The sequence below is a fragment of the Hippoglossus stenolepis genome, chromosome 15, assembly GCF_022539355.2.
Source record: "Hippoglossus stenolepis isolate QCI-W04-F060 chromosome 15, HSTE1.2, whole genome shotgun sequence".
Lineage (NCBI taxonomy): Eukaryota > Metazoa > Chordata > Actinopteri > Pleuronectiformes > Pleuronectidae > Hippoglossus > Hippoglossus stenolepis.
Window position 1 is genome coordinate 18791639 of NC_061497.1, and position 23441 is coordinate 18815079.

The 23441-nt window shown below is 42.3% G+C and overlaps 2 protein-coding genes across 2 annotated transcripts; one reads left to right on the top strand and one right to left on the bottom strand.

The window, feature by feature from the left end:
• Positions 1 to 266: 266 nt before the first annotated feature.
• supt6h (SPT6 homolog, histone chaperone and transcription elongation factor) lies at positions 267 to 15344 on the bottom strand. The gene is made up of 37 exons (XM_035178568.2): positions 15214 to 15344; positions 13803 to 13913; positions 13547 to 13714; positions 12300 to 12373; positions 11996 to 12170; positions 11768 to 11849; positions 11299 to 11554; positions 11068 to 11169; positions 10863 to 10976; positions 10616 to 10705; positions 10309 to 10451; positions 10036 to 10181; positions 9803 to 9913; positions 9362 to 9642; positions 9097 to 9251; positions 8454 to 8649; positions 8185 to 8324; positions 7883 to 8000; positions 7709 to 7785; positions 7462 to 7597; positions 7234 to 7371; positions 6715 to 6882; positions 6500 to 6627; positions 6165 to 6372; positions 5905 to 6052; positions 5581 to 5723; positions 5345 to 5485; positions 4961 to 5156; positions 4703 to 4848; positions 4410 to 4502; positions 4178 to 4291; positions 3947 to 4071; positions 3593 to 3705; positions 3421 to 3498; positions 3117 to 3295; positions 2576 to 2862; positions 267 to 2239 (listed from the first exon to the last, which is right to left on the bottom strand). The coding sequence occupies exons 2-37, from the start codon at positions 13900 to 13902 to the stop codon at positions 2047 to 2049; spliced, it is 5262 nt and encodes a 1753-aa protein (XP_035034459.1). The 5' UTR covers positions 13903 to 13913; positions 15214 to 15344; the 3' UTR covers positions 267 to 2046.
• Positions 15345 to 17070: 1726 nt separating this feature from the next.
• On the top strand, positions 17071 to 22016 carry sdf2 (stromal cell-derived factor 2). Its single transcript, XM_035179128.2, has 3 exons — positions 17071 to 17305; positions 19372 to 19568; positions 20407 to 22016. The coding sequence occupies exons 1-3, from the start codon at positions 17134 to 17136 to the stop codon at positions 20704 to 20706; spliced, it is 669 nt and encodes a 222-aa protein (XP_035035019.1). The 5' UTR covers positions 17071 to 17133; the 3' UTR covers positions 20707 to 22016.
• Positions 22017 to 23441: the final 1425 nt, after the last annotated feature.

Here is a 23441-nt window from a genome sequence, read left to right on the forward strand (position 1 = left end):
GTCCTCCCTCTTATCTCCTATTAAACATTAATAAACCTTTATAGTATAGATAATTGATTTTAACTAACTGCTTCTGATCGCTGTGTTGTGCTAAAGAAAGTGTAAAGAAGAGTAAAGAAAGTGTGGAGGTTGGGAAAATTCCTCACATTCTGTTCCTGGCTAATCATATTTCTACCATGGAGAAAGTCAAGAATGCAAACACACAAGTATGTCCTGTACAGCACATGACTAGATGCATGTTTCCCCACATAGCACCAACACGTCTCTGGGTTTAATATGAACACTTTTATTAAAGGGATCACAGGTAGAAACGGTCATCAGCAGTGCCGGTGACATCACTCCTCCCTCACCGAACACTGCCGATGACCGATCACAGCCTCGATATCAAAGATGCAACATCTTAATCTGGCAAGAGACGTAAAACCAAGTAAGTGTTTTTTACTCCAAAGAACAGATATTTGAGAACATTCTGCATTTTGTGGGACCATGATCGTTTTTTGCACACCGCAGAATGAAGCTCACCATTGAATACCAGCGCTGCAGCTCGTTTGTACTGGGGCACAGCAAAAATCAAAAGAGATGCAGTGGCCTCAAACTGCCGCATGACAATCACAAAAAAAGATTAAATGTTTTTAACAACAGTAAATTCATTCTACTGAAATTGTTGCGTGCAGCTTCGACTATTATACAATAAGAATATAAACACAGGGAAGTCAGTTTGATAATATCTTCTGCTGACAGTGCTACAGTCGGAGAAAGTGAGAGAAATCATCCACTTTTTTGTTTTATTTTTTAATGTTGCAGCTGTGGAAACACTTGTTTGTCGACACTCGGCAGGAAAAAGAGATACTGTCCCGTACTCAGCTGCAGCAGCGATGTGTGAAGAGATCAAGCCCTTCACGGGGCCAGACATCGTAAACCCAATGTCAAAAAATGAAATGCTCGCCCGACTGCAAACATAAGAAAGATAAAAGATTGAAATCTAAGTAAACTTATAAAATCCCTGTCTGACAAACTGCCACAGACGCTTGCTTGACATGGCAAGGTTCTTCCACTTGTAAAATTAGCCATAATATTGTTACTTAAGATAACGTTACGCTGCTAACTTCCTCCGCACCGCCTCTCACATGAAGTCATCAAAAAACAACCAGCGTTAGCTCGAGTGTGGCACACGAAGAAGTGTCCACAAAGTTTTCTTAGGTCAAACGAGTCAATACAGTAAAGACTATCTACAGAATACATTAGCTGATCATAATACAGCATGTAGTGGAAACAACCAGCAGAAATGAAGGATCCCCTCGAATGTATTTTGCTTTTTGAAAGTCAGCCTCGGTGTGTGTGCGTGTCTGTACAGTCACGGATGTGTTCGCTTTAACAGATGTGAAGGGGCTTTGAGGTTCAAACAGAAAAAGAAAAAAAACAGTCTTTATTCATTCTGTGATCTGACGCATTCCGGACAAAAATTCAATTTCCCTAAGTAGCTCGGCAAAGCTCCTTTCAGCCACTGTTTGCAAGACTCCACCAGAGGAAAGGTGGACTCTGGAAACTAACGGTGCCCCTCTGTTCCAAAGCATTCATGGATCAAACTAAAACCAGTTGCAAAAAAATAAAGACAGCAGGACAGCTTGTCTGACAAAGTCTGTTTAGGTCCATATCCTATATGTAACCGCTGTCCGATGTTTCAAGTGTATTTTAATGTCATTGTACTGACTTTCTGCACGACATATACAGTGTTATTCTGACTATACAAAATACTATACAGCCAGAGCAGCTGACTGGAGGTGAGGAGGTGAAACGTTTGGGATACGATGGGCAGACAGACGGAAGAGAGGATGGATGATAGACTGATCGACTGCATCTACAAGATCAGGAGGACATGAAGAGGACACAAGTCAGCTGGAGGGCGAGGGCTCCAACTAGTTGTCAGCCTGACAAAAGGGCTGATGGGTCGTGCGAGAGACCAAAGGAGGAAGATTATCCAAAAGAAGTCGCAGTACAAAGGATGGACTTAGGTAAGGGGGGTGTAGCGACGCCCCCCTCCGTGTCCTATCGGTCCATTTCATCCAGAAGAGGTGTGGCGTCTCCGGCGATGGACATGGGTGTGCTCTCGATCATGGGGCTGGGTGACGGCCGTGGCGTCATCCTCGGGGTTTTCTTCCGCCCCTCTGCCTCTTTCTCCTTCAGCCACTGCTCCGCCATCTTGCCCCAGTCCACGGCGGAGGCGTTGCTTCCGCTTGGCCTGCGGGGGAAGGAGGAGAGAGAGGGAGGTGTTTCAGTTGAAAAAAGTGTATGAAAGTGAAACAGATGGAATGGCAGGCTGCTGCTCAGCTTTAAAAGACCCAGATAGTGGGTGTAGCGCCATCTAGCGCAACACCCACTGAAAATGCAAAACTGAACAAAACTGAAAATGCAGACCAGGATGACATTACAGTCAAATTGTTAAATTTTGTACCCATATGTTTATAAATAAAAAATATCTGGGACTAAAGAGGAATAATAAGAAAACTGTCAACCACACAAACATGATTAAAAGTAAACATCATGAGACAACATCAGATATTTCTCCTGTACGTACTTTGGCTGCGGCGGCTGCGGCTGCTGCGACGGCTGTTGTTGTTGCTGCTGCGGCGTCCGTCCTCTGGATGAGGTGGAGGATGACGGTGTGCCGGACGAGTGGCCATGGTGACTGCTATGGTGGCTGTGGTGTGGCAGTTGTGGGGGGCCGTGTGTGTGAGAGTGGGAGGACTGCGGGGTGGAGCTGGGGTACTGGGGAGTGCCCAGTGCTTGCTGGCTCGGTGTGGTGTACGAGTAGCTGGGTGTCATCAAGGGCGTCGCGATGGGCTGCTGAGGTGTGGCAAATACCTGGAGCAGAGGTGGAGGAAGTATTTGGAATGAGTGAAAACTCAAGAAAAAACTTTATGTAGGATATGAACTGCATCTTACAAAGCATCTTATTTATTATAATCACAAGATCTAAAGCATCTGTATCCTCTTAAGTAGGAACCTATGATTTATTGACAGCTTAAGTGAATGATACTCAAGTCCTGCTGGCACCAACATCTCAAAAACAACCATTTCCTTCCACAGCAGATGTCGACATTAAAAGCTGCACTCACATGATAAGCAGAGGAGCTCCCTCCTCCTCCTCCTGTGCTGCCACCGTAGCCGTACTGGCTGGAGCCCCACTGTGCGGGGGTGGTGTTGGGGTTCTGGCCCTGGCCTGTGACTGCAGCGATGGCACTGAACATCTGAGAGGTCATGTTGCGTGGGAGGGCGTTGACAGCTCGTGTCAAGTCTAGGGAGGGAAGAATACATTAGGAATTAATAATGTGTACTACAACTCAACAGATGCTGAATATTAAGTTGTGTGTGTGTGTGCAAGTGTGTGTCTGTAAGGGTGTGGGGGGGAGAGAGACGCACCTGCAATATTGATATTGGCCGGTGTGGCATTGAGGGACGCAGGCGTCCTCGTTCGGCTGCTGTTGCTGGGGGTGATGCCTTTTAAAAAGGGGAGAAAATGTTTGATGATAACATACAATACATTAAAGTGCTGTAATATACACCATGAACCATAGGTAAAGTGATGTCATACCTGGTACAGGCTCCTGGTAATGGTCCTTAAACCAACGGAATAGTCCGTTTACTGTAGCAAATATCTGTGAGCGGTAGCGGAAGCCATCTGGGGTGATGGTCACATACTCAACCCTAGAGAAAAATGGCATGCTGACATTTAGTTCTACAGGTATGCAAACCTATGAACAATTTCAAATAAAAGTCATAATAGAGTTTTTTGGGAGAGTCGATAAGAATTGTGTAGCGTTGATTAATTTAGTTCAACACGTACGACATGAACCAGAAAGATTAACACTTGTAAATTTGAGCCTGTGTATTCACTATTATCTACTAATAGGAACAATACAGGAAACAGGAAACACTTGCTGCTCACCGTGGTTTTCCACGAGGCTGATAGCCCAGGACGAACTTTCCGGGCAATTCTTTGCAAGCCGAAACAAAGTAAGGAATAAAAGTAGGCTTTTCCCTCTTTGTCTTGACAAGCAACTCCTCCATTTTCTTTAAGAGAGAGAACAAAAGGAGATATGAGGAGTAATAGGTGCAGGCAGGTTGTAGAAGAATAATGAGTTAAACTTCATAAAACTACATAATATTCAGTACAAACCTCCTTGCTTCCCCCACTGCACTCATGGAAGTACTTATGCCCGAGCAGATCCCGGGCAAATGACGCCATTGGCTGAATGTACCGAGCAGTGATTTCATCCAGATCTTCAAATTCCTGTGGAGATCACAAGAAACTCTGTAAGACCAAGCTGCAGCAGCCACAGTGCTGATGTATCACTATGAATGATTCTGCAGCAGAAAAACAGGCATGAAAAGAGTAGAGAACTGTTTACTTCACTGATGATCCAGAGAGTGTGTCCCAAGCTGAACGCATTCTCTTTGCCTTCTTCTCTCACGTCCACGTGCTGGTAGATACCGTCAGCCACCTACGAATCATCAGAGTCAGACGCTGTGTCCAACAAACTCCAACATCCAAACGACTGCAATGTGTTGCATTGTACTGTGTATATTTGACCTCCTGTCATTTGGATCAACCTCCACAACACTATGAAGTCATTTGTTAAACCTGCATCCCTGTATTTTTCCATCTATTCTACTCGACCGTGACACTCCATCTGTTTCTTACTTTCCAGGTGACGGTGAGGTGGTTCTCTCCCTTGCTGCTCGGCCTGATGATCAAGTCTCCCTGGTCCAGGGTCTCCATCATCTTCTCCGCCTGGTTGAAACTAATATTGTGGAAGTTGGGGTGGGCAATCACACGCTTTATATATGCTGGAGAGACAAAGAATGTAAACAAATAGCCATTAAGGGCAATGATGTGGACGTGAGTATAATTGGATAGACAAAGTGTACAACATTTATAAACTCTGTTATTCTAACTCACGTGTTCGTTGTTGTTTCTTTTTTAAGTCCTCCTCCTGTTTTTGGTCCTCAGACTCATGGTCAAAGTCATAGTAGCTGTCCTTGGGGAGCTTCCACTCATTGGCCTTGTCCATCAAATCGGACGTGCGGCATGTGAGGTCAACGCTGAATTTTTCAATGTCGATTTTCATGATGCGGCAGTGGACCGTCATGCCCACCTGAAGGGGGAGAGGGAGGAGGAACAAGCAAGTATTATACAGGTGTTACAATAGAGGAGAACAGGACAGAAAGGAGAGAAAAAAAGAAACATTTTATCAAATATCTATCAGGTGAGATTAACAAAAGAATTTTTGTTTTTATTTAATTGAAAAACATCTGCAAAGCACAACAAATGACGACCCCTCACCTTGACTCTCTCCTCTGGGTGTTTCACAACTTTGTCACTCAAAAACTTGGTTGGTATGAATCCCTGGACGCCGTTATCTAATCTGGACCGCACCCCAATGGCCTGACCTGGACACGAACCACTGTCAAAGTGATTCCACACCTAAAGCAGAGACAAAATAAAAAAAGTGATGTTTAGATGTCAGACTCTCAGCTGTTTTCTAACATCAGGTTGCCAAAAGAGTTAGAGTCTGGTACCTCGCTGAGCTCAGGGAAGTTGTCCTGCTGGCAGAAGGGACACTGCCACAGACCTGTAGAATCGTTACGTATGGCCTGGTCATAGCTTTCGCCCTGCGGCCGCCGGTGAGCTATACCAGTTACTATACTGGTGATCAGCTTACCTGGAAAAAAAGAAGGAAAAACATCAACCACAGGCAAAAAACATTAACCACACCAGCCTGCAGCGTTACATTCTACTTTGACTAGTACTTTACCAGCAATTACTGCACAAACTTCTAGGACGCATCTCTTGTTTATTTCAAGAGATGCGTTACAATGTGTACCGATTTAAAAGGGGCTCACCGATATAAAAGGTCTCTGGCGTCTCCTTGGTGAGCAGGTTGAAGACCTCCTCGGTGTTGGGTACCCTGTAGGGAACTCTCAGGTCTTTGTATCTGCAGCTTAGCTCTGCACGGATATCATACAGAGTGATTCCCTTGTTGCCGTAACCCTAAAGGGACCAAACACAAGAAAGCGGTTTGTTTTGGCTTCACGAGTTCCTGACACATATAGTTGTGTCTGGACTTAATAATCACAGCCTAATCCACATCCTACACACAGACCTGTCTCTCCAGCTCTTCAGCGAAGGCATCCAAGTCCAGATCTTTGAGACGTTCTGGATTTTCTAAGATTTCCTCCAGGGCTCCGGCTGGGTTAGCGTCCTCTGCTGACTCGTCATACTCGAGGGCATCTACAGCCATCTTACGAGCCCACTCGTATGTCTCAGGGTGGACACGAGACCCATCCAGAACCTCGATGTAGGAGTCCGTACTGTGAGGAGAGGTTGAGATAAGAAAAAAACGAATGACTGATCACACCCTTGTCTGAAAATTGCATTAGCACTATGAGAAATAGCTGGATGGCCTGAGCATGTACCAGAGCCCTACTAGGTACCAACCTGTCTCCAAGGGACGCAGTGTCGATCTTGATGAAACCAGCACAATTGATAAAAACCTTTGGTCCCATGTGACACATTGTGACGAGCTGGGTTCTGTTTTCCAGACGAGTGTTGTTCTGCTTCAGAATCTGCACAAAGACAAGGTCCAGCTGATAAAAACACTATACTCTGAAATACGACAAAAAAAACGTAATATTAGCAGAATATATGCTGACCTTAAGGAGGTGGGAGCCCTTCCTTGGTCCCAAACCACAGACAAACTGGACCAGACTCTGAGTGTGAGGATGAGCGATCGCCCTATTCACGTCCACTCCAACTTCATTGACACGGTTGATGAATTCACAGTAAAGAGCAGAAAGCAAATCCTCCTTCACCACTTGTTCCTGAGGAAAAAAGGTCATTCGTTTCACAAATATGTGCAGAATGCAGGTGCAGAATCATGTTTCAGTTCATCACTTATCGTTAATAGCAGTTATGATTAATGAATTGGCTGAATGATTATTGAGTGGTTTTCAGACCTCAATCTTGAAGGAAAAACTAAGCTTTCACCACATGATTGGTCTGGGTAATGTCAAGAGAAGTGGACAAAAAACCTCAACAATAAACATCCCTGAAATTTGTTTTATTATACAATTACAGTGATATCAAATCAGTCTTCAAGAGAAATCTGTAAAGAACATACAGAAACAAATGCATATACTACACATGCCCTTGTCTTTTCTTCTATCTCTCACCTGTAACGGGTGAAGTTTGAGGCAGAGAATATCTTCGTCCGAGCTGCAGACCTGAGCGTACTCCACCAGGGGATCCTGAATCTTCCTGGCTATCGACACAGCCTGTCGCAGCAAAGGGGGGTAATCCCTAAAATCGACCTGCACAGACAGAATGCAGAGTGTCAGGAGAAGACCAAAGGTAAAGAGAACCATGTGTCAAACTTAGATCAAGTTAGATCAAGAGTTCACCTCAGACTTCTTGCTGTTCATGTACAACGTGGCCAGTTCATTGTCAATCAGTTCCACTCCCACAGCAGGCAGAGAGGACTCTTGTTCGAGCTCGCTGACGGCCCTCTTGATGTCCTCCATGATCATTTGGGCGTCTCTGCATACACACAGAATATTTGTAAACTTAACACTGTGACTCCTCTATACTCATTAATGTTGTTCCAAATACACACATGTAGTTTTCCAGCACATACTTAAGTAAACTTACCGGCTTTCTCCAGCAACAGCTACAACATGCGGCTTCTTGCTGGACAGAAACTTCTTGAGAGTCTCAATGTCGTGGGCCTGAAGATGACGGACACACACAAAAGGGTGATCATCTCAATGAAAAGAAAAACATCTGTTGACTGCAATAATGCACAGTTGGGTTTTCTTCTTGTACCTTCTTCTCTCTCTCATCCTCCCTGAAAGCATTCCTCCTCTTCATGAAGTAGGGCAGACGCAGGAAGTCCACCACCTCTCCTTCCCCGTTGATCAGAGCACAGAAAACTGGTGTATCTCTGTCAGTGCAAAGTGTGTGTGTAAGAAACTATACTGTTACATAATCTTGCCATTTATGGGGCAAACATTCTCTGATCTTAACACAGTTAAAATTTGCTCATGCAAATTTTAAGGGATTATTCTGATATTGATACCAACAATTCAAGCTACTAATATATCTGGGGGGAAATGTAGGGCCCATACCTGCTTGGTGCGTATGCCACACCCAGTACCCGAATTCCTTTGCCCTGACTCTCATCCATCAGATCGTCGTCTTCCTCAACTTGCTGATCTGGTCTGTAAGAAGCCACCTTAAGCCAGTTATACAGTCGGCGACAGCAGGACTACGAGAAGAGAAGGACACAGACAGTTCAGGGTGAATTTTAAGGCTAAAACACTAATCAAAAATACATTTTTTCCCCATGATTTCTGAAACATGATATTATTTGGTTTGGACACATATCACAAATTACCCTGACGATGCTCTCTTTGGCCTCAGAGATCAGTTTGCTCTTGAGCTCCTTGGCCATCTGAGGATAGAGGAACTGATTGAGAGCTCTCTCTATGGCTAAAGTTCGCTGCCTGTTCCACTCCTGCACCTGGTGACTGAACTCATCCCTGTAGTAGAACTGTTTGATCTCGTCAAAGTATGTCTGGTCCCCAGTAAATCTGAGGAGAAAGACACAGAGAGAAGCAGAGACTTAATACTATCACATTAACAACTCAAACAGCCTCACGCTCTACTGACAAGGATGTGGATAAAAACATAAGCTACAGCTTAAAATGTCAAGAAATTAAACTCCAGGGACATAACCTACTTATGAAACATTTTCTGCCAACATCCAAGTTAGGTTTCTACAGATGATGAAAATGGCACAACAGTTTATCACATCAGATTCTATGCTTGGGAAATGTGCTACGGGCAAAGAATGCCAGACAACTTGACTTGGTGTAATTTGCCAGAAAACCTAACTTGGTGTAATTTGCCATGATCCTCGATCATTTGTCTGCCTATGATCATGAATTGACTTAATTGAGGAGGCTCATCCTGGCTCACCAACACCATCAAACTGTTCTTTCCCCATTTTTGGTTGATAGTATTGTCACTGTCTTTACCCTTTGACCCCTATAAGGTCGATACAGATGTCAATGGAAAGCAGCCCCTCTTCCTCTGCCAGGCACATCTTCAAGAACTGATCTCCATTCAGCTCCTTTACGGCCTTGTTCTTAAGATACTTGAAGGAGAAGGCAAAATGTGCCTCATCTACCTCCTACACAGAGTAAACAAATGGCAATGACAGGTTAGATTAATACTTCCTCCTTAGATTTGTTATATGTGATTTTATTTTCTCAATGTCAATGTTATTAAATGCATCTCTACCTTTTTGCCCTTCTTTGTAGGTTTGATGTTGATCTTGGCCCTCTCCTGGAATGTCTGTCGGAGAACATGTCTGACTAGAGGTTCCCGAGCAATCTGCATGGCCACCATGTACCTTGTTCCTTCCAGCACTGCCTCAGGAGTGCTGAACTGACTGCACACATAATCTTTGGCTAGTTCTACGGGCTCAGCAGGGAATTGTTCTGTCTCGTGACGCTGGTAACTGTCTCTCAGATTTTCTCCAAACTGCTCTGGAGTTAAACCAAACTTCTTAGCCAAACCATCTACAGTAAGGAAGAAACAGAAAAAGATGTTGAAGTGCAGGCATTGGACAGGATTGGTTCTACCAAAATATTGACTGTGCAACAGATGACACTATAGAGGCTGAGATCTGAATGTGATACTAAAACTTTGAGATTGTGTACGAAGTAAAAAAAGACTCACCAAGTCCTACACTCTGACAGATGCTGTACATATCTCGACGAGATGCCAGCTTAAGGTCAGGTCCTTTCTGTTCTTCTTCCTCTTCTTCTACCTCCACTTCTTCTTCTTCACCTATGAGGGAAGCACTAATTATTTAATATAATGCAAACACCGCAAACGCAAAAAGCTATTTATAAGATCTGAAAACATCTGAAGTATCCATCCATCATCATCTTACACATCACCCAACTTACCATCCTCTGTCACTTCCTTGATCTTCCTGAGCCTCTTCTTGCTGGTTTTGGCAGAGTTCTGCATCTTGGGGATGTCTCGGCCATAGTAGAGTAGAAAGTGGTTGTACACATCACCCAGCTCTTCAAGAGTCTGCACATCTTTCAGCCTATGGACAATTAAATGTTTTGAATGGGTGAGCATCATTGTTAATAATCAACCACTATGTGAAATTCTTACATTAATTCACATCCGATTACAGTACAAATACAAACTCCAGTTTTATCAAGACATACCTCTCCAGGTCAGAAGTGTCCAGAGGACGGATGCCGTCGGCCAAAGGTTTGTCAGGATCAGCAGAGATCTGCTCAAACTGGTAGGACTGCATCTTCTGAAACAGACGGGTCAGGTTCTGCTTCCGGGTCTTCAGCTGAGTCCACTAATGAGGAGGTGGAGGATGAAAACATTTAAGTCGGGAAACCAGAGGTTGCATACTCCACTAAGATGAAGCACTAGGAAGATTCATTATTTCACATTGACTCCTAACGATGGTGTTTGTTAGTCTAATCGATTTCCTTGTGAAAACAACCATATGAACTTCACCTTTTCATCCCACTGCCACACCTTCCACAGGTCATTGATGTTCAACTCTGGTTCCACATATTCTTTCCTGTAAAAAGCTATGAAGGGAACCTAAGAAAAATACAAATATGGGGTCTTTACAAGAGCAACACATTTTGGATAACTTCTTTAAGACATGATGAGTAGTTGATAATATAATGAAAATTGTCATCAAACAAAGGAAACATATGAAAAAGTTCATCGTATGAGTAAGTTGAGCTCACTGTACCTCAAATTGTTGATTCCTCATAAAGTTGAGGGCCTCTTTTATCTTGGCAATAGTGCTGGGACCTTTCCTGCTGAAGTTTGTGGTTGTCCCTCTGTCTAGGTAATCTGTGCTCTCCTGTTTAGGATCACACAAAAAAAATTGTGAGGAGATGAATCTACATAAAATCTACTACGTTTTTGTGTTTATACGAGAGTATGCGTCATACCTGCATGGATATTGTAAGAGTGGAGAAGCCATGTCTAAAGATCCACTCGGCTTCCTCCTCCAGCTCATCATCCTCAGCAGGTTTCACCGGGATGGAGCGTAACTACAAGGTAAATGACAGAGTCAACAAGACACTCAGAAAGACAGCAGCACAACATTTCAGAGATTAAATAACCATTCATTAAGTTGCCCCACCCCTAACAATAGTGTATAGATGAACAAACACACACACCTGGAACCTCTCGGGCATGTCTGTCGTGCGGATCTCATTATCCTGGTCGGTCATGTGACTACTTTCCAGCTCACTGGGCTCATAGATCTCAAAGATACTCTTCCTCCCCTGCCTCCTCTTAGTCTGTTTCTTAGGCCGGTCCCAGCCCTCCTCATCCTGGTCCTCTTCCTCCTCCTCACCCTGGTCGTAGGCGTCCGCATCAAAGTCGGCGAAGTCAAAGTCGCCACCGAAAATCTCCTGGGCCTCCTGGAGGGCTCTGTTGGAGGATTAATAGCGATTATGTAATTTTCTTTATTTGTATCTTAAAACAATTATCATTTAATGTTTATTATCTCATTGTTAACTGATGTATATCAATATTTTGAATTTAAATATTGAGGTGACACTCAAGTCATACTACATAAGTCATTGTGTAACAAAACAATGATACATGCACCAGTAGAATTACTGTTTAAACTACAACACTCACGCATCTGTGTATCCTGAGAACTTCTTCCCCCTCTTTTTAGTGATGGGCTGTCCATCATCATCTACGATAAAATCGTCTATATCTGTGAAAGAAAAGCACATTTTATTAAATGAAAATCCATTTTATACCACATCATTTCGAGATCAAGTGTGAGTTGAAATGACTTCAGTTTTATTTCCAACCTTTGTAGATAATTAAACACAGATCTAAAAAATCCTTCTGGCCTACCTGACTCCTCGTCCTCTCCCTCTTCATCGTCATCTGCATGTTGGAGAGGCTCGTCCACAGCTTCTCCTTCCTCCAGATCACCATCTGCATCCCCATGAAAGATCTCATCTGCAATTAGGTCTTTCTCATCATCATCATCATCTTCCAGTGTTTTTACACGGTCATATTTCTTCTTCTGTAACACAAAACAAGGACAGCATTTATTAATTGTACAACTATGACATGATAATGCAAGGTAGAAATGTAGCTACACAGTTGAAATTGTAATTACACATATACAATAGCAATGAGAAATGATTCTCACCCTTCTTTTCACTTTAACACCCAGGTTTTCCTCAATTAGGTCAAGATCGTCATCATCCAGGTAGTCATCATAATCTGCAAAGAGGAAAAGACTTAGTCAGAGGAAACAACTTCAAGTCATGTTATTACCACTATAAAAACAGTGCTTCTGTTCTTGACACATGAGATTACTTAAGCATGGGGATGGACAATAATTAGAAATAAATCATGTTTTTTCCACAACTTTCAACTAGAATCCAAATATTCAGGCTGTGTATATATGCTGCAGGAAATCATTATCCAATATGACGAGGATTATTCACCACACCAGCAGAGATCTAACATCCAGCACCACCGGCCTAAGTTAATATAAGATACACATGAGTGCATCTGGCTCCACAACATATGGAGCTTAAAGAAGGGGAACAAAACACTACAGGCAGCAGCTGTTGTTTTATCTGCTCAACAGATGCAAGACATTTGTTTTAACTACTGTTCAACACAGTCCAGAACAAAACCTAGAATGATATGTAATTGCAGTATTACAGAATGGCAATAAGTCATGAACTGGCAGCCTAATAATCAGTTGACTCCGATACCTTGAAAAAAAAACAAAAAAACACTATGAGGTACGTTTATTACTTTTTCCAGACCAAGGTACAAAATGAGGACCTGATCCATAATCAGCTCAGAATAAGGTTTGTCTGTCACCAGCTTCAGTATTTCCTATAGATTATCTAGACAGTGGCTTCCCACAATAGTGCTACACATTCATTATGAATTGATTTTTTACACTTCTCATAACATTCAAGATCTCTAATGGAGTGTTTTGCACTGCTGCTTCATTGTAGAGCAGTGTGCAGCGTTTTTTTGTCCCGCTGTCGCTCTCTCTCTCTTACACACAGATTTATTTGTCTATCATAGTCATACTGGCCATAGGCCACACCATGAGAATGTTCACCACATTAAAGGGCCATCAAAAATTTCAGAAAAACCACCCTCAGCCGTCTGAGAGAAGTCGCTATAAAACCGATAGTTTCTGTTGTGTGTGCAGTTCTCAGCAGGCAGACAGACCTCAACTTAACACGGTCACTCAGGCTTGGTTGTGCATGAGAGTGTTTTGAGTGCAGTCACAAGAAGCCCCTCATTTCCACACATGGAAAAGTGAGGGATGAAGGAAAATGTATTCAGTTGCTTGCCATCTGTAACCTCACTGCTCGACGCCACTAAATCATACACTGACCCTTTAGAAACACCTGATGAACTTACTTCTCTTTTTTCGTCGATGTCTGACTTCCTCCTCCGAGTCGCTCCCCGCTCCACTCCCACTTTTTCCAGCTTCTTCCCCCTCCTCCCCCTCCTCGTCTCCATCATCAATGAGTCCACGCAAATTTCCCCGCTCATCTTGGTCCTCTGTGTTTTCTTCTTCCTCTTCATCTGTTGAGAGATGACAGATAAGTTGGCCAACTATCATACAACCCCATCTCCAAAACACAAACCCCAAGTTAAAAGCTTCAAATCATACCATCTTCTTCCAGAAACCTCTGGGTTTTTTTGGGCTTTAGGTCTTTCTCCGCGAACTCCTCCTCCGACTCCTCGGCCTCGCTCTCAATGAAGTCGGACATGACTGCTGCTCCTGAGAAGAAATTCAAAATACGGATGTCAAACTCTCTCAACAGAATCCTGGCATTGCTTTGTTCAACTACACCAAACACATGCAATAACTTCTCTCGCATTATGCTGTACTTCATTTTCCCTCCTTATCACCCTGTTTGTTTTAAATTTCCAGTTAAGTAACAGTAATTTTCCTGAACTTTAACAAGTTGTTCAACCTCTTTGTTAGTATTTACATGATAGCGTTGTGTGAAATAAACAAGACCGAGGCTGCACCATTCGACCAAATGGAAAAATGCTACTTATATATTTCTTTACTTCACGTGCGTTCTCACATATTTAGTGTCGCTCCTATAATTTCAAGTTCTCCTGGAGAATTGAAAATAAATTGACGTGGGTTTGATTTATCTCTGACTGCAAAGCATGAGTTTTGACGGTTAGGACGAGGTCAACTATGCCTGTGTGTGTGTGTGTGTGACATGTGTAATCCTAATACATATGCTTTACAATATTAACCAGCTATGTAATCAAATGTATTGTAATGTATGATGTAATGTATTCTTAAGGTAAACACGTGCACAGAGGACAAATTAAAGCAACGCAACGTCGGACACACACACACACACATTTCTATATTTACTAGTATTGACAATAAACACACCATCCACTTAATACATAACATTACTGGGTGTGTAAGCCATCTTTGACCCGACGAGTGTTTTCACATAACGGTTGTTTTATTGTCAGCGCATCACAATGAGCTGGATTTATAAGACAAGATTCAAGAAAGAAAAAAAACCTACGCCTAGAGATGTCGCATTGCGCACACACGACCCCGGCGATGCTAACACAGCTAACGCATCGTTTTCGCACAACGCAGCTGTAAACACACAGGTGATGTTTTTTAACTTAGTAGCAAAACTTTCGCCCCCAAAACATTTGAGTCATACTGAAAATCCAGCTCGATGTCTTTAGCTGTGAGCTAGCCGCACCGACTGGGCTAACGGTTTCGATGCTAGTTAGCGAGCTAGCGAGCAGCCTCTCGCCGGGGCGCTGCTTCTTTGTCCCGCTGTTCTTTTGGAGATGAACACAGTAACTACGACACCAACACAGGAAGAACCGGACCACACCACACGCACCGTGACGGGAAACACACCGAGGCCTCTTGGCGTTAGTCGAAGCTTTAGCACATCCCTGCGTTAGCCTAGCATTAGCAGTCAAGACAACAACAGCTAGCCACGTTAGCGCGAGTTTGTTAACCGCTGCGAGCCGAGCACAACCGTTAAAACTTCGCAAGCGACCCCGGGTGGGTTGGAACTTACACGTCGGCCTCACAGTGGCGGTATACTCCGTCAGTGTGTACAGTGGTGACGGGGCTGTGTTGTGTTTGGTGTTTCTGGGAGCTTGTGCTTGTTAAAAAAAGAAAAATGGCCGACAGCGAGCGGCGTGAAGACAATTCCGGGATGAGAGTGAAGTAACCTCCCGACCAGCGAGGTGGCGCCCCCTGCTGGTCCAGGTCGACTCCATGCCTACATAATGAACATAGAGCTAAAACAGCTGTATGCCTACATAATGAACATAAAGCTAAAACAGCTGTATGCCTACATAATAAACATAAAGCTAAAACATCTGTATGCCTACATAATGAACATAAAGCTAAAACAGCTGTATGCCTACATAATAAACATAAAGCTAAAACATCTGTATGCCTACATAATGAACATAAAGCTAAAACAGCTGTATGCCTACATAATAAACATAATGCTAAAACAGCTGTATGCCTACATAATAAACATAGAACTAAAACAGCTGTATGCCTACATAATAAACATAAAGCTAAAACAGCTGTATGCCTACATAATAAACATAGAGCTAAAACATCTGTATGCCTACATAATGAAGATAGAGCTAAAACAGCTGTATGCCTACATAATAAACATAAAGCTAAAACAGCTGTATGCCTACATAATAAACATAGTTATGCCTCAAAGTGACGCCACCACATATATCATCATATCAATAATAAAGTGCCCTTTCATGCCAAATGTGTAATAATCCATAGAGTAAAGCATCTATTTCAAATGATCTTAGTTATGCTGGCATTGTTCCTTAAAGTGCTTTGTACAGTGTTTACAGAGATTTACGAAGAATATATATATATAAATATATATATATTTATGACCTCAACTTGACCTCCGTTGTAACCGTTAACTGCTATTTCTTCCTCACATCACAGTACAAACTGCATTTTGCACAGTGCTCTCTTTTTCTACTCTTAAATTGTCCAAAAAAACAACACACTAATCTGAAAAGAATTTTCAATTATATGCCTTTTGGAGATGAGTTCCCATCCCACTCACTTCACTATTCACAGTAACAAACTTTTTTATACCACGGTTGCCCAAAGCTTTTGTATGACATTGTAATTTTCTGTGACATACTGTCTTTTTCCTCAATATAAAAACTATTCTTGCAACACAAGCATTTCCTAATCTACAATTAAAACCAAAAAACTACATTAAATTGAATAAATACAAGCTCATGAGCTTAGCAAAGCATTGAACTACAGCCCGGTTCATCACTTTTTTGGGTCCCCTGGAAACCTTTATGTTGTTGTTTTCACCATTTGCTGCGCATTTCTGTATTTGCATGTGTTGGGAATTTTTGCATCGCATGTGTCGTTGAATCAATGAAGTTGTTTTATTAGTTCCCACGTTTTTTTCTTCTGTTTGCATGTGTTTTCTTTATTTGCATACGTTTTTCCTATTCTATTTCTTTTTTCAATTTTCCTATTTCCGACTATACCTTGGATTAAAAAAAATAATTAAATAGAAATACACTATATTTAGTAGCACTTATTTGGCACTTACTAATAGCACTTTGTAGTTTGGCTTTCTTGAAGAATATTGTACTTGCTTGATTTTTGTTGTTCCGGGTTTGTACCCTCATGGTTGAATGCACTTATTGTGAGTCGCTTTGGATAAAAGCGTCAGCTAAATGAAATGTAAATAATGTAATGCATGTGTTTTCTTTATGTGCACACGTTTTTTCTATGCACGTGTGTTTTTTAAAAATGTGCACGTGTTCTCTCAATTCGCAGAGCTCTCTCGGCCACCGTCCCTCCGAGTCGCCAGGGGGCACTATGCCCCTGAGCTCCACAATCAGCAGCCTGTGCCACTTTAATGACGTAGCGAGAAGACGCCACCGAGCTGAGGTGTCGGCGGTTCGAGTCTCCAGGAGGAATGGGTGGTTTACTCTCCGGTTCTCTTCCAGCTCTGCTCCTGGCCCTGTCCGCTGTGTTTGGACTCTGTGTCGGTACCGAGCTGAGTTTTGTGACGTGCGGCTCCGTCGTCAAACTGTTGAACCTGAAGCACAATGTGAGACTTCACTCACACGACGTGCGCTACGGCTCCGGTGAGTTTTATCCTCTCATTCACAACAGTTATAAAACGATAACTCATATTTATATCGCGTGTTTTCCACCTTCAGCGGCTTCACGTGACATTAAGAAACCCCTGGAATCCAGATGTTGTAGCTGAATGAACGTGGGGAATGAATGAAGTCCATGTGCAAAGGTTCACTGTGTCACTCCGACATATGGTTAATCATTATTGTTCTGTGGTGAATCTACTTTAACGGAAAACGAGCATTTAAGGTGAAAACATTAATATAAACTTTGTTATACATTATGAGATGCACAGCAGGATGTGGTCATTACAATTGTTCACACCATCTTCCCTTGTTTAGCTTATTTTATGTTGTCAATAAACAGGACTTTAAATCACACGCAACTGCAAGATGTCAAGGATGATGGGCACGATTACATTCAAGACTTATTTCTGTTATGTTTTCTGGAAGCTGGTGAAAAGGAGAACTCAGGCAGCAGCTCATGTCTTATGCAGAAGATTTTAATGTAAACTTAATGCATCAAGGAGACCAGAAGGTGAAACAATATATAAACACTAACACAGTAACATGAGCAATTGTCCCCCCCCAAGTCTGAAGATGTCTCCCACAGCCTCCCAGTATATCTCCCTCTACTTGCATCACCCATTCCAACAGCACTTCCATGAATGGCTAGAATTGCTGTCACATGTTACATGGAGGTGTTTGCATCCTATTGGATAGTTAAACCTGAAGGATGACTTCCTAAATCACATAGTGTCCTCACGTCTGGCCACCCAGATTGAGGAACTCTGTCTGAGTTCCTCAACCATTTCCATGGTATAAAAGTAGAAAAGATGCATTAAATATATTCCTTAAGGGCCAATCTATTAAATCTCTCTCCAAGTTAGTTATAACCAGAGTGATACACTTCCACACACAAGTTTGTTTGTCGGCATTTGACCCAATTCAAGGCAGAAAACTTAAAAGAGCTCGAAGATATGTAGGAATCAAGCGTCAGCAAGTAAAAATCAGCAGCTCTGCATTTTCCTTGAGATAATCAGAGGCTAATAGAGAATAATAACTTATTTATATATTGATATACAGCACCTTTAAAAAAACAGAGGCTACAAAGTGCTTTGAAAGTTGAAGCAGACACAGGATATTCGGGGGGTAATCGCAAAAATTCCACAATTACAGCAATAAGAAGACAGCATCACGTAAAAGCAAGTGAATGTAAAATGGGTTTTAAGAAGTGATTTTAAAGGAAGTCACTGAATCTGCGAGCCTTCTCTCCTCAGGGAGGTCAGGTCGTCGTCACCTTTATCTTTGGAATGACCAGAACGGGCCTACCCGAGGATCGAAGGCTGCCAGCGGAGGCTCATATGGGGTCAACATTTCTGCTATGTAGTTATGGGCTGGACCAACTCAAGCTTTAGAAGTTATCAGTAAAATCTTAACATCAGTTTCCAGATTGAGGTGGTGTGATGTCGTCTATTAAAACTAATATTCAATTAAATTCTATTAAAATTCAAAACAACTTCATTTGTCCCTGGAGGGCAATTCTGTGAAAACTGATAAGAACGTAGATAAATACTGAATGATTAAAGTGATGGTTTAAAGTGGGGCATTGAGGTAAATAATACAGACATGAATTATGTACAGTTAAGGTGAAGGAAGAATATATATATACAGGACCATGTAGCAGCAGATGAATAAATACTGTAGCGTATGAATAAATATAAGAAGCCGAGCTGCTGCATTCTGAACAAGTTGGAGTAACAGCAGTCGAGTCTTGAGATTAAAGTCCAATATAACTCACAAGGTTCTTGCTTTATATTGGCAGATAGTGGACCAAAGCTTTATTCGATTAGGGTGGTGTTTGTGTCTGGGGGAACAAACCGTATAATTTCAGATTTTCACTTATTGAGTTGAGTCAATAAGTATAATATACCACACTGAGTTGCCATGGTGAGATTCAGAGTTGACCATCCTAGCCACTAGAATGAGCCCTTACACCACTACTTACTCCCCTGAAGGGATTTTCTTTCTGTGATTCCCTCTGCTCACTGTATGTGTTTGTCTGTGTGAGACAGGTAGCGGGCAGCAGTCTGTCACAGGGGTCACTACAGTGGAAGACAGCAACAGCTACTGGAGCGTGCGTGGAACCGGCGACGCCTTCTGCCATCGGGGTACCCCGGTAAAGTGCGGGCAGACAGTCCGCCTCACACATGTCAACACCGGCCGAAACCTGCACAGCCACTACTTCACCTCACCACTGTCCTCGAATCAGGTGGGTGGAGTGAGAAGTGTGTGTGGAGGGAGGAGACGATTTTAACATCTCCAACCTAATTAAAAAAAAAGCTGATTATGAGAAGTTTGGGGAGATCAATCTGAATGAATCACTACGACCCTAATTGTAGTAATAATTCTAATGTATAGTCAGGGATGTACCAATAAGCTGCCTTTCCTATTAAGTGAAACAAAGACCAACATTTTGAGCTAGAAGTGATTTGACAGGAGCTTTTACACTTCAGGATCTGTACCAAACTTTCTGGGAGTTCAGCCTCAGGTCAGAAAAACTTCTCCAGTCTTAAGGAAGCATGAAAACACTGTCAGACCGAAGTGCAATAGAGTTGGAAGAGGTGGACCGTGACATGATAGCAATTTCTCAACTGTCAGACATCTGGTTTAAGTCTTTGAACATCTCTGATGTACCAGGTTATTTAACCTGTGGGCAGTTTTTCAGCAGAACAATCACCAAATCCTGATTTTTGTCACTATGTGAATATAAAATTATATATACACCACAATGGAAGATGGAACAGTGTAATATACACTATGGTCTGTCTGGCCTCTTCCATTCACTTTACCTTGGGTGTCACTGGAGAGGGTGTACAGTATATTGCTGTAGTTTTGTTTAAGAGTGTTTGGGAAAACCAAACTTGTCTGAATGTATATAAAGTCAGATCTGTGAAAGTTGTAAAATGTAAAGGCCCAAAGTAAGATGATAAAAACAAGCATAGGGAGAATTTCTGCCTTAAATGGAAACAGAAAGCTTCCAAAAACGCAGCGTACCTCATCTTCACCTCTGTTCCTTGTCTTCTAATCTCTCTCTCATTCGTCCACAGGAGGTGAGTGCTTTTGGTGAGGAGGGGGAAGGCGACCACCTGGACGAGTGGACGGTTCAGTGTGGGGGATCCGTGTGGAAACGCGAAGAGGCTGTCCGCTTCCGTCACAAGGCCACGGAGGCACTGCTGTCAGTGACGGGGGAGCAGTACGGACGGCCAATCCACGGTCAGAGGGAAGTTCATGCCATGGCGGGCCCCACCCAGCACAGCCTCTGGAAGGCCATGGAGGGCATCTTCATGAAGCCCAGCGAGAGCCCGGCGGGCAGCCGAGAATACAGTCACCTGCACACAGAGTTCTGATCTTTCTTCTCTTCTTCTGTCTCTTCTCATTTTCCTCCCTGTCTACTAGGGCTAAACATTGTACCAAAAATATCACATCCCATCGATTTTGAGAGATTTGGTAATATGAGTCACGATTTCTGCATTGAATTTTCTCTGAAAAAATGTGAAAATGATGATGTGATTTTTTTTTTTTTTTTCTGGGATCCCTCTCAAACAAGCATGTTCTCTTACATCTGGAGAATATGATTTGTAGACCGGGGTATCTCTATAACACCACAAGTATTTATATATAATAATATGTTATGACATATTTATCTTAATGAAAAAAACTGCAGCTCCTCCAGTTTGGATTTTACACTTGGCCATATTGCAATTTCGATAACATTTCAATAAATTGTCCAGCCCTAGTGTCTACCTCTGTATTCCTACCTCTGTCTGTAATTACATCTGCACCAGCAGCCTCCAAATGCATCTCTGTCCTCTGTCCTCTGTTCTCTCTCATTCTTCTCCCTCATTAACCTCTGACTCGTCTTTTGAAGAGACTGTGCCAAAACTCTGTCATGGATCAGGGTACAATTACTTCATCCTATCAATCCATACCAACGTCTTTATGACAGTAGTGTTTTAAAATCAATGTCCACGTGTAATGCATACGTGGAGATGAATATTTGAAACACTATTGTGTTCAGAAAACTGACAGCTTTTCGAACAACACTATAATTTGCCTTAACAGGCACATAATATAGGTATTAAAATGCAGTTTTACTGTATGAAGACTGCACAAGGAGAGTTTTTCCTCACAGCTGTTATTTATTGGTAAATAACTTCCATCTGCAAGCACACTACAACATAGAAGGTCGATCAGTAAATTGTGTGTCGCTGGACAAAAAAAAAAACATTTGTTACACTTGTGCCTTTGTTTTGTTTGTTTAAAAAAAAAAAAGGAGTAGGTGTTTACATTGTGGAGCCTTTCAAACTTTTGGAAATGTACAAGTTTTACTGTGTTTTTATGGTATTTTTAAGCCATATTCTACTCAAACGATGATAAGCAGTGTTACTATGGTAAATTCCTTTTTTCCCTTTAACTCAGTGTAGCATTTAAATAATCCCGCACTAACTGACATGAGAGGATAAGCAGTTTTGTCCGTGGTGGTATTTCTTGTTTTCAGCGTTATACATCACCGAACTGCTGTTTATTGTCTTTGTCTTTCTTGCGTTCATGCTGTCTGTGCAAGCGTATGTGTTGGATCAGCTCTTTGTTTCAGAGGTTCATATGAACAACAAGCCTGCAATGAATACCTCATATTAAAGAGATTTTTATGCACAAATGGCATTTTCCACTTTTTTTATTTATTTACAGGACTTTTCTGCTTGATGTCTTCAGTTGAATTATTGATGTCATCAGTGACTCTCCTGATGCTGCAATGAATTATCACATAAAACAGTCCACGGCAGTACTGGTGGTATTTGTGTGTCTTTCATACAGCTGACAAAGATTAAAGCAGCCTAATGGATTTACAAGCGAGTCGAGCTCATAACATGTGGCTGGACCATTACATTCAGGATAAGGCCTTGTTTGTCTGCCTAATGGCGTGTTTTTGGTTCATTATCTGACAGTTAATGGGGTTTGGGTGCAGCGGCTATGGGGTTATTCTCACTTGTGTTTGACCTACGCTCCCTATTAATCATGATTTAGAGTGAGCGCCGGTGCCAGCGCTGTTCCACAGGAAACCTCAGGAAACAGGCTGGCAGACGAGTAAATTAATCTCATTCTGCGTCGAGCTAAATAGAGCTGTAACCTCTTAAAGACAATTAAATGAACTGAGCTCACTGGGAAATCAGTTGGTGGTTGATACACTCACGGTCTCACGAAGAAGCTTTCACAATCCTTTACTTAAAAAGACTTCAGCTGATACTGAAGTAACAAGCACACATTTTGACCCAGTATAGATCGCAACAGTGAACCACCCTCTTATAGAGCAGCTCTGGTTCTGGATGTACATTTCCTGTTTCTTTTCTCCATCGACGTTTTATAAATTCCTTATGAAAAGAGTTTTAGGTCTGGAACCGAGCCGACCAGCTACGAGATGAATCCTGAACATGAAACATATAATTCAGAGCAAACAAATATTGGAAAACGGAAAAAAAAGGCAAAGGTACAAGACTGTGAACATAATTATTTGAAGAGTTAATGAAGTACGCATCCCATAATCCTTTGCGAATAATTAATGACCTTGTTGTTAATATAGTGTTGCAATATTGTAGTAATACATGACCTGACCTGTTGGACTCTTTTCCTCATCTCTAAACTAAAGTTTGTAAACTAATGTAAAATGGCCCAATCCAATATTAGCTCTTGTGGTTGAGGCCTCTGTCGTTTTGGATGCTTTTTGTCTTTAGAAATTAAAGCTTTCTTTGCAATCTCACCATATTATCGGCCAAGTTCCACATCCCTCAGTGGAAAGTGCTGACAACTAATCCTTTTTGTGATTTTGAGATACTCATCTCATTTGTGAGATCTGACTCTGCTGCTTCTGCGGCTGTTCCCTTTTATTCAGTTCTTTGTGTGTGCGCTGTTGGTACTGCGGCTCGGGGAAACGGCACTGAAGTGAAAACCACGCTGTGTTGTCATTCTATTTTTAGGGCTGGTATTTAAAATGACACGGCAACGGTGATAACAAGTGACAAGCGAAGCAACAGGCCTAATTTTACATTTATTAACAGCCAGGCCCATGTATCTGTGCTCAGCAGCT